At 68.9% G+C, this 14043-nt stretch overlaps 1 protein-coding gene across 1 annotated transcript; it reads left to right on the top strand.

Annotated features, from left to right (window-relative positions):
• Positions 1 to 5639: 5639 nt before the first annotated feature.
• On the top strand, positions 5640 to 13091 carry DLL1 (delta like canonical Notch ligand 1). The gene is made up of 12 exons (XM_037518810.2): positions 5640 to 5650; positions 6503 to 7139; positions 7262 to 7555; positions 7985 to 8045; positions 8178 to 8435; positions 9911 to 9971; positions 10333 to 10463; positions 10569 to 10738; positions 10826 to 11042; positions 11584 to 12379; positions 12620 to 12734; positions 12801 to 13091. The coding sequence occupies exons 1-12, from the start codon at positions 5640 to 5642 to the stop codon at positions 12804 to 12806; spliced, it is 2757 nt and encodes a 918-aa protein (XP_037374707.1). The 3' UTR covers positions 12807 to 13091.
• The last annotated feature ends 952 nt before the right edge of the window (positions 13092 to 14043 follow it).

Here is a 14043-nt window from a genome sequence, read left to right as displayed (position 1 = left end):
TCGCTGCCGCCGGGGGCGAGCGTGGTGGAGAAGCTGGACAGTGGGGTCAGGGGCGGCCTGTGACTCAGCTGTGGCCATAGAGAAGCGTGGGGCCTGGCTGGGCCCTGGCCGGCCGGAAGGGGCTACGTCTCTTGCCTCCGTCGGCCTCCAGGTGTTAATAGGTACGGTTCAGCTCAGACCCAAACAAGTCACAGTGACCATTCCTGAAAACTCCAGACTCACCCACCTGCCCTGCATACCTGGCATTAAATGCCCAAAGCTGACATTTTGAAAGGACTTCAAGTCTGTCTCAGGGCTGGTCACAGCGCCCCCACCGTGCATCCCCACATCCCTAACCCTCCCCTCTTCCTTTGGAAACAGACCCAGGGGACCCAGGGCTGTCTGCTTCTCAGGGGCGATTCCTGGGAGGCGGTGGAGGGAGGGATGGAGTGGGAATTAAAACGTCAGCGGGAAGGAAGCTGCCGAAAAGCGAGACAGGGCTGGGACGTGGGCTCGAGGACGGTTGCGAGGAAGAAACGTGTTGATTTGAAAGTGAAAAAACACTTGCCTACATTTGGCCTCTTCTTTCCTCCAATGTTTAGGCTGTTTATCGGGTCCCTTTCTCTCTGGCCCGGCCCGTTTGCTGGAGCGGGCTCTGCAAAGCCGGTCTCCTAGCAGCAGAACGCAGAGGGCCATTCATATTACAATGGGCGGGAAGGGAAGAAAGAGCTTGGTTTGTTTAAACGGCCTCTGTCTTCATTCACAGCCTGATGTCCGTCTGCATTGTGACGCCCACAATGGCACTAAAGGAGGCATTGTGGCTGAGAACAAGTCAAAACAGAATCAGGGGGGCCACGCTGAAAGAGTCGTGCCACAAGATCGCTAACAAAATCCAAGTCTTACATCTGAGATTTATGTCACCTTTTGGCTGTGTGGCCTATTGACCGTGTTTATAACCACCCTGGGCTCCGACCAACAGCAGGCACGGCCCGGCCGGCTCTCCCAGGCGCTTCTCCCAGGGAAGGTTGGGTGTGCTGGGCGGCTTGGAGGCTGTTTAATAATTACCCCTCTTTGTTTGCACAACATTTGGGGAGCCACGCTCTGCACTGTGTTTATTTTCCTCCTGACAAACATGCCCGCGCTGTGCCCATGTGGCCCGAGAGCGGCCGAGGCCCCGCCCGCCCGCGTCAGATGTGGCAGGAGCCCACGCCCAGCGCGGGCAACAGGTGGAGGCTGAATAGCTTCACACGTTTTCGGGGGCGGGGCGGGCAGAAGGAGAAAGAGGGGGGCGGAGGGAGGCTTTGGGAGCCGGTTTAAGGATTAGATCAGATGTTATTGCTGGTGAAAAATTAAACAGCCCGTGCTCTGGGGAGCGCAGATTAATATATGTAGTGGCCGCGCACAAAGGCCGCTCATTGTGGCGCGTCTGAATGCCCGTGAATGGGACGGAGCATATGCGGCCCGTCACCGCAGGTGCCACATCTGTTCTCCCCGGGCAGATGCTCGCAGAGAGGGGGCGGGCGGCGGCGCGAGCGAGCGCGGCCTCCTCGCGGCTCCGCCGGGTGCGGACGGCGCCCCGCGGCCGGGCGGGCCCGCGGGCCCTGGGGGCGGGGGCGCCCCACGCGCGGCCGGGGGCGCGGCGCCGCGTGACGGGGGCCGCCGGCTCGGAGCCGCCGCCACGCGCACGGCCGCGGACGGACGGACGGGCCCGCGCGCCCCGCGACAGGTGCCGCGCCCCCCGGCCGGCCGGCGCGTCCCCCGCCCCCGACGGCGCCGGGCCCAGGTGCACGCGCGCGGCTGCGGAGGCCCGGGGCGCCCGGCCCCGCCTCGCCGACCTGGGCGGGTGCGCCGCGGGGCCCGGGCGCCCTCGCGGGGCAGGGGGCGCAGCTGGCGGGGCCGCGCGCGGGCCCGGGGGGAGGCCGGCTGACCCCCGCGCGGCCCCGCCGCCCGCGCCCGCGGCCCCCGCGCTCCGCCCCGTCGCCGGCGCTCGGCCCGCGCCGCCGCCTCCAGGAAGCCCGCGGGGGCCGTCCGCGTCTCCGGCCCCGCGCCCGCAACGCGCGTCGCGCCCCCCCGCCAGCGGCCCCCACCCAGCGCCCCCCGCCCCTCCCCCGCCCGGTCCCGGCACGTTCAATCGGTGGAAAGTTCCGAGGGGCCGCTCGGCGGTGCGCGGGGCGGCGGAGCAGCTGCCGGGTAATCTGATCCAGGACAAAGGCGGCCGCCGGGGCGGGCCAGGTAAACAGAGCTTTGTCATGGAGATGAGGGCAGGACAGCCCGGAGCAGATGATGCGCGGTTTGGGGGGGAAGCGCGGCGCGGCCCAAGAAGGGGGGCTGCCGGGGTGAGGGGCGATCCGTCATCTGCGCTTGGGGCCGCCAGCTGAGCCACGCGACTCGGCCTTTCTCATGCAAATCAGCACATGCCTTTGCAACTTCGTGCAGGCCTGCGGCCGCGCCGCTCCACACCCGAGGGTGGCGTGTCCCCAGTGCAGCGCTCCCCGAAACAGCAGGGCCAGGCGGGGGCTGCTGGGGCACCGTCCTCCCTTCCTGGCAAGGCCACCAGTCCCACCACCAACGCAAAGGCTCTGTGACAGCTGTGGCCCCTCAGGGGGGCGGGGGGGGGCGGCAGGAGACCTGGGCCGCAGCGGGGTTAGGAGGCAGAGGCCCAGGGCGTGCCCAGGTTGACCATCTCTTCCGTCCTGTCCCCATCGCCTCTGCCCAGCCGCAGCCCTGCGCCACCCCTCACTTTGAAAGGCTGCTGGGCAGGGAGAAGCTGGACTGCGGGCCTGGCGGGGCACCTGGGGGTGCCGGGGCGACTGTGCCTTTGAGCGAGGGGAACCTCCAGCATCTAAATATAAGTCAGCTCCGCTGCCCACGGGCTGCTCTTTCCTGGCATGGGTGAAGGGCCCGAGGTCCCAGTGGGTCTTCAGCCAGAGAGCTCCAGGCGCGGCGCGTCGAGTATGGGCACGTCTGTGTGTGCCTTTGGCTGGGCGCGCCCTGCAGCGGCAGTGGCCACGGCGGGGGCACCGCGCGGAAAGCAGGAGCTGCGCCCGCGGGGTCAAGGCCCCGACACGGCCGCTCTCGGTGAGCGGTGCTCCTCGGGCTCCTCCCCGCCCCTCTGCACCCGCCCCTTCCTCCCCGCCCCTGCCCTCCCTCTCCCTCCTCCTCTCCCTCCTCCCCCTCTGCTTCAAGTGAGCTGGCATGTTTGACCAACACCAGATTTGTTGCCTGGAAGTCTTTCATTTTGCTGCTCTGAACAAGGACCCCAACTCTCCCTGGGAATAGAGCCCTTTTCTGGTGGGGATGCAGCTTCACCCTGTCTAGGAACACAACCCCGCTCGGTCCCCAGACTTGTTGCCAAGGAGAGCTGAACCGGTGGCTTAGAGCCTGAGCCTGTCTGGGCGCTGCTGACAGCAGCCTGGCCAGACCGCCCACCCCACTCCACACCCTGGGGCCGGGCCTGGGTGGGGGCACTCAGCCACGCTCACTCCGGGACGCGCACGCTGGGGCCTGGGGCCTTTATTCCCAGGCCCAGTGGGACCTGCCGGCAGCCGGGGGCGCTGCGGGTGGCCGTGTGCTCGGGGTTCTGATTCTACAACCCAAGCGCTGGGCTTGTTCAGGCGGAAGGAAAACACCCAGTGCTGCCGGGCCCGCGCCCTCCTGGTCTGGGGCACCGGGCCTCTGAGCGCTAATCAGCCACTTTGTACAGTAAATTTGCTGAGACATCAAAAAGTATTTAAAAGAAAGTTTCCTGCTTTTTCCTAATGAGCAAGGTGAGGATTTATGGTGTGTGGAGAGGAGGGATCTGGCTCCTGGGGCCAAGGCGGAGGCAAGTCTATTTAACATGCCCTGGCTTAAGTCCCTCCTGCATTTAGGGGGTTCAGAGCGCTTGGTTGCGGGAGTATAGAGACATGCAGTTAGGGAGTGAAAAAACGCCATTTGGTTTGGAGCAGATGGCTGGCTAGGGGGCTGATGGCGTCTAAAGGCGTGTCATCCCCCTTCAGCCTGAATCCCCAAGGGCTCCCCTTGTCTTCCCAATCAATGAAAATTAAAGTGCAAAGAAAGGATGAATAGTCGGACCTCAAGTCTCCCCTTTGTTCGTCCCAGCTACTGGTGTGCAGGAGTTAAACTACAACAGCCCCTACAGAAACAGTGAAGTTAAACAGTCTCCCGTTCGCTGCGCTTTGAAAGGGAGAGGGGAGAGGAGCCATGGGGGGGGGGGAGAAAGCGGAGGAAAGAAGAACAGGAGGAGCAGGGAGGAGAAGAAAGGGCTTTCTGCTTGATTTCCCCAACACAGAATCGCGTGGCATAAATTAAGTCGGAAAAGAATGAGTGCTTTGGGCAGGATTCTGATGGATTTTACGACGCCTTTCAGTTCCGCTTTGCCGCTGTAATCGAGAAATCTGTGCCATGTCAATTTAACAAATACTTGATCCTGAGGGGGGTTGTTACAGATTTGGGGCAAGCCTTCCCCCCAGGTTTAAGCCCCGCGCGTGGAGCTCGCGCTCCCATTCAGAAGGCCGGTCCCCACCCCAGTTGTCTAATTAAAAGGTTCCTGATATGTCGCTGCTCTCTGAAATCTGCTCGTCCTGGCGACAGAGGGATGGAGGCTGTGAAGCTCCCACGCCTGTCCTCCTTCGCCCCTCCCGGCCCTTGCCCCCCATGCAGCCTCCCTTCCCACGCAGGCACCCGCTTCCACCTGACGGGGGGCAGAGTCCTCAGGCCTCAGCTCTTCAGGGCAGCAGGACGTGGTGAAGAAAGGAGCTGACACTAGGTGGCAAGATTAAATTAGGGTTCGCAGGCCGGGCCGGGGATGCAGCGAGCCCTCACAGAGGCCTCGCAGGCGGCCGGGCGCCCCCACCCTGGGGGCGGCAGCTTCTTCTGAAGCCTCCATTTGTCCTCAAGCAAACAGCAGGGGCTCGGGCCGGGGGCCAAGCCTGCCCTGGCCCCAGCCTCACGTGCTTCTCGCGCGCTACTTTCTGTGAATTCTTTGCTTCTGGCCCAGGCTGCAGCGGAAAGCTGAGGTGCAGGTGCCGCCCACCCTGGAAGTTTGAGGCGTTCGGGAGCCTCTGAGTCGGGGTCCGGCCCTGGGGCCAGAGCGGGCGGCGGGCGGGGCCCCGGGCGGGACGTGCCGTCGCGGGCGCCGGCGCCCCGCGCTCCTCTCGGGCGCCTCTTCCCTGCGCCTGGGGCCGGGCCGCGGGCGACCCCCCGAGGGCCGTGGGTTCCCACGGTGAGGCGCTGTGACACGCCCCCGGCGGCGCCATTGCGGCCGCGCCCGGAGTGCGGGGACCTTGGCGACACCCCCATCCCCGGGCCTGGGGTGCGGCGCGCGCCCACGGAGCCAGGCCCTCGGGAGGCCGCCCACCCGACCCGCGGGCGTTGCAATAATGCGGGGCCCGGCAGCCGTTGCAATAACGCGCCGCGTAACGCGAGTGTCCCCGGCCCTCGCCGTCAACTCGCTTCCCTTAAAGAGAAGTTGCGGGGCCGGCCGGCCGGGCCGGCGGGGCGCGTGCGGGGGCGCGGGGCCCGCGCCGGGCCCGCGCGGGACATTGTGGCCGGCCGCGCGCGGAGGGGAGCGCTTGCTGCGCGCATTGTGCCCGGAGCAGGTGCTGCGCGCATTACCATACAGCTGAGCGCACAAAGAGCCAGCGATTCAGCCGCGCACAATGCCGGCCGCGTAATGACAGCCACGCGCGCGACGCACACCGAGCTCGGCCCGCCGCGCGGAGGGAGGCCGGGGGCGCCGAGGGAGGCCGGGGGCGCGGGAGGCCGGGGACCCAGAGGCCGGGGACCCAGAGGCCGGGCGCGCGGGAGGCGGGGGACGCGGGAGGCCGGGGACCCCGAGGCCGGCGGCGCGGAGGGCGCGGAGGGGCGCGCGGGCCCGGGGCGCGGGGAGCCTCGCGCGCTGCGGCGGGGGACGCGCTCCCCGGGGACTCGCCGGCCCCCGCGGCCCGGGCCAGGCGCGCGCAGCCTGGGGTCCGGCGGGCGCCGCGCCCGGGCCGAGGGGCCGTCCTGCGCCCGAGGGGCGCGGCGCTCGACCGCCCCAAACTTCCCGGGGCCGCCGCCGCGCGCTCGCCGCCCCTGGCCGGCCCCCGCCGAGCGCGCCCCCGCCCCGCGCCCCGCGCCCCGCGCCAGAGGCCGGCCGGACAGCGGAGGCCCCGGGGCTCGGCCTCTCGCGGCGGCCCCGCCCCGCGGGCCCGGGGCGCGTCCGTGGGCGCGGGGCGCGGGGCGCGGGCGCGGGCGCGGGGCGCGGGCGCGGGCGCGGGGCGCGGGCGCGGGGCGCGGGCGGGCGGGCGGGCAGGGCCGGGCCGGCGGCGGGGCTCGGCCGCGGCGCTCGCAGGAATGTAAATGAGCGCGCTCGGCGTGGGGGGGCGGGCGCGGGGCCGGCGGAGCGTGGGGGCGGGGAGAGGGTTGCACATTTTACAGCTCACTGACCATTTGGCGAGCCATTGAGAGGAGGGCTTGGAAAAGTGGCTCCTTTGTGACAGCGCTCGCCAGATTGGGGGGCTGCGCATTTGCATCTCATTAGCCATGCGGGCGGCCGGCGGGATATAAGGCGCGGGCGCCGGCGAGCGCAGCCCCAGCGCGCACCCGCGACTCCCGGCCCCGGCGCCGCACACCGGCCCGCGCGGCCCGCCGCCTCCGCCCGCCGCGGCGTGCATGGCCCTGGCCGGCCCCGGCGCAGACACGCGCGCCGCGACCGCCGAGCCGCCGGGCCCGGGCGCCGCCGCCTGACACGGCCGGTCCCGGCGCCGCCGCGCCCCGCCGCTCCCGGGCCGGGCCGGCCGCGGGCTTGCCGGGCCGCCGCCCCCGAGGCCGCGCGCGAGGGGCTGCGCCGAGGACCCGCCGGCCGGCGCGGCGCCCCCCGCCCGGGCGCGGCGAGGAAAGCGAAAGTCGCCCCGCGGGCCCGGGTCGCCCCGCGCGCCCGCCGCGGCCGCCGGAGGCGGGCCCGGGCGCCGGAGACGGGCCGCGCGGAGAGGCCCCGGCCGCCGCGGCCCGGGGCGGCGCGGGGCGCCGCGCTGCCCGCGCTCCGGGGCGCCCCGGCCCTGCGCACGCCCCGCGGCCCGGCGGCGAGGACGGGAGGCGGCGCGGGCGCGCGCCCGGGGGGCGCCATGGGCCGGCGCTGCGCCCTGGCCCTGGCCGTGGTCTCGGCGCTGCTGTGCCAGGTGAGTGGGGGCCCGGGGCGCGCGGGCGGGCGGGCGGGCGGGGGCGCGGGCGCGGGCGCGGGCTCGGGGGCCGCCGGCCGCCCGCCCGCCCGCCCGCCCGCGCCCACGGCCGCCTCCCGCAGGTGTGCAGCTCGGGGGTCTTCGAGCTGCGGCTGCAGGAGTTCGTCAACAAGAAGGGGCTGCTGGGCAACCGCAACTGCTGCCGCGGGGGCGCGGGCCCGCCGTGCGCCTGCAGGACCTTCTTCCGCGTGTGCCTCAAGCACTACCAGGCCAGCGTGTCCCCCGAGCCGCCCTGCACCTACGGCAGCGCCGTCACGCCGGTGCTGGGCGTCGGCTCCTTCAGCCTGCCCGACGGCGCGGGCGCCGACCCCGCCTTCAGCAACCCCATCCGCTTCCCCTTCGGCTTCACCTGGCCGGTGAGCGCGCCCCCCTCCCTCCGCGGGCGGGCGGCCGGGCGGGCGGGCCGCGGGGCCGGGGCGGGCGGGCGGGCGGGCGGGCAGGGCCGGGCAGGGCCGGGGGCCGGGCAGGGCCGGGGCCGGGCGGGCAGGCGGCCGGGCGGGCGGGCGGGCGCGCGCGCGCGCCGGGCGGGCCGCCGGGTCCGGCTGCCTCCTGGCCCGGAAGGCTGGGACAAGCCTCCGCCCGCCGGCGCGGCCTTTTTCCCTTTAAAAACGTGATATCCTGTGCTGCAGGCTGGAAAGCACGCCAGGAAGCTGCTCCCAGAAGTTCTTGTTTCCTTAGGGAAAGTGGAAGCAGGCAGAGGGGCCGCCTGCCCAGGCCACGGGGCTGCCGGGCTGGGCTCCTTCTGGCACGTTCTGCTGGTCTCATGTCCGCTCCCCCCCCCCCAGGGCACCTTCTCTCTGATCATCGAGGCGCTGCACACGGACTCCCCCGAGGACCTCACAACAGGTAAAGGCAGCCGCCGCCTGCCCTGCGCACACACCTGTGACTCCGTGTCTCCCCCGAAAGCCCGGCCTCGGGGCCTGGGGAGAGCAGGGGCCTGGCCCCGGCCCGCAGGTCCTCAGCCAAGCTCTCCCGCAGAGAACCCCGAGCGGCTCATCAGCCGCCTGGCCACGCAGCGGCACCTGGCCGTGGGCGAGGAGTGGTCGCAGGACCTGCACAGCAGCGGCCGCACCGACCTCAAGTACTCCTACCGCTTCGTGTGTGACGAGCACTACTACGGGGAGGGCTGCTCCGTCTTCTGCCGCCCCCGGGATGACGCCTTCGGCCACTTCACCTGCGGGGAGCGTGGCGAGAAAGTCTGCAACCCTGGCTGGAAAGGCCCGTACTGCACAGAGCGTGAGTCCCACCCTGCCCCAGCCTGGGCCCGGGCCTTCCTGGGGCTCAGCCCAGGGCGCCCTGGGGGGAAGCTGAGGCCTGGGGGCTCCCTGCGGGTGGCAGGCATGTGTGGGGGCGGCCGAGACACCCCAATTTCCACTGTGGGAAGCTGCTTTTCTTCCTCAGGGAGGATTTTGGAGACAGGGCCGGGGGTCAGGAAGGAGGCCTGCGCTGCCCGGCGTGGGCATTGGAGGGGGTGGAGGAAGGAAGGGAGGGCCGGAGAGGGTGTGGAGGGGCAGCCCTCCCCAGAGCTGGGCAGGGGATCCTCTGGCACTTCGGTCGGGCCTTTGCGGCCTGACGACTCTGCTGGCGACACGTCCACCTGTGGGTCTCGGACACTGGAGGGTGTGGCCTGGGCCTGCCAGGACCTCTGCCCCTTTGCGTGCTCGCGTGCTCCTCGCCTGGGAAGGAAACACCTACACAGAAGTGACACAGGCCCCCCCGGCCCGCGCGGCGCCTGCGCTCAGGCAGAGGTCTGCCGGGGTGGCTCAGCCGCACCCAGCAGGCACCTGGCTGGAGGTCCTGCGGCCGGTGGCTGGCCCAGGAGTGCCCCAGGCCCCAGAGACCGTCGGTCTGCTCTGAGCAGGGCCAGCGCCTGCTCTTCTCCCTCAGGTCAGAGCTTCTCGCCCTGCGAGTGGCTTCGGGGCGGCACCCGCTGGTACCCTCCTGAGGCTCGCCTGGCCTGAGCTCTCTGAGGCCTTAGAACCCAGGAGCTGCCAGTTAATGAGTCGCATAACCAGGCGAGGAAGCTGCCTGGACCGCAGCCTCAGGGCCCGCGCCCCGGGCCTTGGGCCCGGCCTGTTGCCTCTCGTCTCCACTGTCCTCTGCTTCTTCGCCATGGGGTAGCCATAAACTTAAAACTTTTTTCTTCTTATTCAAACACTGGAGTGTCTCCCCGCCCCCTGCTCGCGCGTGCCGTAGATTAGCTCTCTCTGGGGGTAGGTGGCAGGGACACACGCCGCTGCCATTGGTGGAGGGGAGTGCGCGCGCACCCGGGGCGTGTGGAGGTGGGGGCACGGGGTGGGAGGCTGGTATTGTCGCACGGGGGCAGCTGCTGGGAGAGGACAGACAATAGGGCAGCTGTCTGCCCTGCCCCTCTGCACACCAGCTGTCCCCTTATCTGCACACACACTTTCTGGGTATTAAGAGGTGGAGCTTTGTGCTTAGAATTGGGAAGTGGGGGAGGAGGCGGGGAAGGACTTCTGACCCTCTCTTAGAAGAAAAGGGGGTGGGTGGGGGCAGGGGCTTCCTCGCCCTTTTGTCCGGGCCGGGCCGCTGTGTTAAGAAGAATGCTGTCCTGGCGGAGGGGAGCCAGGTTACCAGGCGGCCCCGCCGGAGGTGAACTCCGCCCGACCCTGGCCGCGTCCACGCCGAGCAGCGCCCGTGCTGGCGGGCGCCCCCGGGCGGGGCTTGACCCTGGTTCTCTCCGCTTGCAGCCATCTGTCTGCCGGGGTGTGACGAGCAGCATGGGTTCTGTGACAAGCCAGGGGAGTGCAAGTAAGTTTGCAGCCGCTGCCCTTCTTGGGCTTGTCCCTCCCTGAGCCCTCCCGTGGCGGGACCTCCCGGACCGCGGGTTAAGGAGATGTGGCACAGAAGTGGGCATTTGTTCCAGGGGTGCTGGGCCCTGAGCCCCCTGAGCGTCACCCGGGCATCTCCGCAGTGCCATGGGGCACAGGGCGGGAAGCGCGGGCGCGGGGCGGGCTGCGGGCACCACATGTGAAAGCACCTGCAGCCGCTGCCGTCCCTCACTTGAGCTGAGCTGTTGGTGGGGCCGGAAGATCCTTTCTGAGCGCGGGAAGGGGGGCCCCGCCGTACCCCGCAGCACGGCGCCAGTCTGACCGTCCTGCTCTCTCCCCAGGTGCAGGGTGGGCTGGCAGGGCCGGTACTGCGACCAGTGCATCCGCTACCCGGGCTGTCTCCACGGCACCTGCCAGCAGCCCTGGCAGTGCACCTGCCAGGAGGGCTGGGGGGGCCTTTTCTGCAACCAGGGTAAGCCCCACCCCGGCACCCCCGGCTTCCCTCTGTTGCTCCTCTGGGAAAGTCTCCTGCATGTGACACTGAGCGTCCCTCTCCCGCTCTTCCCTCCCTCCGCAGACCTCAACTACTGCACGCACCACAAGCCCTGCCAGAACGGGGCCACCTGCACCAACACGGGGCAGGGCAGCTATACCTGCTCCTGCCGGCCCGGGTTCACCGGTGCCACCTGCGAGGCCGAGGTGGACGAGTGTGCCCCCAGCCCCTGCAGGAACGGGGGGAGCTGCACGGTGAGTGGCGGGCAGCTGCCGGTGGAGCATGGGGTTGCGGGCACCCCGACCAGCCTCCCGGAGCTGTCCCTCGTGTCCGCCCTGCAGGACCTGGAGGACGGCTACTCCTGCGCCTGCCCGCCTGGCTTCTACGGCAGGGTGTGCGAGCTGAGCGCCATGGCCTGCGCTGACGGCCCCTGCTTCAATGGCGGCCGCTGCTCGGACAACCCAGAGGGGGGCTACTCCTGCCGCTGCCCCCCGGGCTTCTCGGGCTTCAACTGTGAGAAGAAGATGGGGCCCTGTAGCTCTGCCCCTTGCGCCAATGGTAAGGGCACCTGGGACAGCGCCGCTGGCCGGCCTTGGCAACGCCATGGCTGGCCTTGCTGCCGCCCGCAGCAGGAGGCCAAAGACTTTGTGGGAATCAGGCCCTGAGTCTGGAAGCCCTGGGCGGGCGAGTCTGGCGGGCAGGAGCAAGGCCTCGGCCAGGCAGGGCACCCCCCCCACCGCCACCTCCAGGGCCCGGGACCGGCCAGACCATTCTGGACGCTTCCACCTGCTTTCCATGCTCTGGGCAGAAGGGGCAGGCCCTGGGCAGGGGCAGAGCAGCGAGTGGACTTGACAGAGAAGCTCCCTCCCCGCCCCTCCTGTCCTCCATCTCCGGGCCCTGCTCGTCCCCCTCACAGCCCAGGCAGCGCCACGGCCTCCTCTGAGCTGGGTCCTTTGCGGGGGGACGGAGGCCGAGCAATGGGCACGTGCCCGCCAAGGGCATGGGCGGTGCCCGGGGACTCCAGCGGGACTGGACTCTGGGGGCGGGCTGGGCACCAGCTTGGGCCGGCAGCGCGCTGACTGTGGCTCCTGTGTCCCAGGTGCGCAGTGCGTGGACCTGGGCGACGCCTACCTGTGCCGCTGCGCGGCCGGCTTCTCCGGGAGGCACTGCAGCGACAACGTGGACGACTGCGCCTCATCCCCGTGTGCGCACGGGGGCACCTGCCGCGACGGCGTGAACGCGTACTCCTGCGCCTGCCCGCCCGGGTACACGGGCCTCAACTGCAGCGCGCCCGTGCGCAGGTGTGAGCAGGCGCCCTGCCACAACGGGGCCACCTGCCACGAGCGCCAGGGTCGCTACCTGTGTGAGTGCGCGCGCGGCTACGGTGGCCCCAACTGCCAGTTCCTGCTGCCCGAGCCCCCCGGCCCCGTGGTGGTGGACCTCAGCGAGAAGTACGCGGAGGGCCAGGCCGGGCCCTTCCCCTGGGCGGCCGTCGGGGCGGGCGTACTGCTTGTCCTGCTGCTGCTGCTGGGCTGCGCGGCCGCCGTGGTCTGCGCACGCCTGCGGCTGCAGAAGCGCCGGCCCCCCGGGGAGCCCGGCCACGCCGAGGCCGAGACCATGAACAACCTGGCCAACTGCCAGCGCGAGAAGGACCTTGCGGTCAGCGTCATCGGGGCCCCGCAGATCAAGAACACCAACAAGAAGGCCGACCTGCACGGCGACCTCGGCCCCGACAAGGCCGGCTTCAAGGCGCGCTACCCATCCGTGGACTACAACCTGGTGCAGGACCTCAAGGGCGAGGACCCGGCCACCAGGGACCCCCACAGCCAGCGGGACCCCAAGTGCCAGAGCCAGGCCTCTGCCGGGGAGGACAAGGGCAGCCTGACGACAAGGGGGTGTGTGCTGAGGGCCGAGGGGCGCAGAGGGTGGCCTGGGGGGGCGTGCTGGCACCCAGGGGCTGCGGGCGTGGCACCCCCACATTCAGGGTTGGGCAGAGGCCCACTGGAAGGGTGTCCCCACACCCTGGGGGCCGTGAGGTGGGCGGCAGGTCAGCCGGTGTCCCCCTGAGAGCTCCGGTCGCGGGCTGTTGAGAAGCGTTTCTGGAGAGTCATCAGGGTCCCTTGCCTCCCTCCTAGTGGGGAAGTGTCAGAAAGGAGGAGGCCGGACCCCGCGTACCCTGCGTCGAAGGACACCAAGTACCAGTCGGTGTTCGTCATCTCTGAGAAGGACGAGTGTGTCATAGCGACTGAGGTCAGTGCGGGCGGGGCGGGCGGCCGGGCCGCGGGCGGGGCCTCACCTCCCTCTTGTGGCCCTCAGGTGTGACATGGAGGTGACGTGGCGAAACTCCCGCTTCTCTTGAAATGACTAAAATTCCAAGGATCTATGCCCCCACGAATGCTGCTGAAAGGAGGGCCCGGCCCGGCCGCTGGGCGCCGCCCGCTGCACTAAGACACTTGCTGGAGGAGACGCGGCCAGCGCCGCCGGGCCCCGGCGCCCGCTCCTCCGAGCTAGAATCACAAACACGGCCTTTATCGTCCTTTTGATACGAAAATGTGTTTTTTCTAGATGAAAAAAATGTGTGTTATTTTTTGGATTTGTAAAAATATTTTTCACGATATCTGTAAAGCTTGAGTATTTTGTGATGTTCATTTTTTATAATTTAAATTTTTGGTAAATATGTACAAAGGCACTTCGGGTCTGTGACTATATTTTTTGTATATAAATGTATTTATGGAATATTGTGCAAATGTTATTTGAGTTTTTTACTGTTTTGTTAACGAAGAAATTCCTTTTTAAAATATTTTTCCAAAATAAATATTATGAATGACGCCGGCGTGGATTGCAGGCCGCACCCCCTCGGCACACGTGGCCCTCGGCTTCCCAAGTGCGCCAGCCTCTGGGCTGTCGGGTCCTGCTCCAGCCGCCTGTGCCAGGGCCGCCAGCCTCCTCTGCGGAGAGACCGGGAGCTCAGCGGCCCCTCGCGGCTATCGCTGGCGGACACCGCCCACTTCAGGACAGTGATTATTGACTCCGGCTCGTAGGTCATTTCTGGCTGATGGCAAAGCACGAGTCGCCTCTGTCCACCTCTGTGTGGGGTCAGATTGCGGCCACCATCAGGGGGTAGCACAGGCAGGGCCCTTGCAGCCCCACGTCACAGCGGGGGACACGCAGGCCCCACGTGGCCCGGGCTCAGGTCTGTTGCCAGTCAGTGGCAGCCAGGACAGGTGCCTGTTGAGAGGTGCTGACCCCCGGGGCCGGAGGGGCATGGGCTGTGGGCAGAGCTGGGCGGCAAAGGCGGAGGAGGAGTTGAGGAACTGCCCTGTCCAGTGACGGCGCCGGCCTGTGCCTGGGTTCCAGGGCAGTCGGAAGTTCTGGAAGGCTCAGGAGGGGACACAGTGTGGGTGATGAGCTGCCCTCAAACCTGTGCTGTCCTGTGTGTGAAAACGAGATGCCACAGCACCAGCCGGCTGGGCTTTGCACCTGGCGCTGCTCAGCCACCACCTCCTGGGGCTGCTCCTGGAAATAATGCTTGAGGGCGAGGGTGCCATGCAGAGTCCAC

The sequence above is a fragment of the Talpa occidentalis genome, unplaced genomic scaffold, assembly GCF_014898055.3.
Source record: "Talpa occidentalis isolate TD23 unplaced genomic scaffold, MPIMG_talOcc4v2.1 talOcc4.2, whole genome shotgun sequence".
NCBI lineage: Eukaryota > Metazoa > Chordata > Mammalia > Eulipotyphla > Talpidae > Talpa > Talpa occidentalis.
This window is presented reverse-complemented; position numbering and strand designations above follow the sequence as displayed.

Excerpts from the sequence above, each read along its gene's own strand:
- DLL1 (XM_037518810.2), top strand. Across the intron at positions 7,140-7,261 it reads TCTCGGCGCTGCTGTGCCAG|GTGTGCAGCTCGGGGGTCTT; the intron begins GTGAGTGGGGGC and ends CGCCTCCCGCAG. Across the intron at positions 9,972-10,332 it reads GACAAGCCAGGGGAGTGCAA|GTGCAGGGTGGGCTGGCAGG; the intron begins GTAAGTTTGCAG and ends CTCTCTCCCCAG.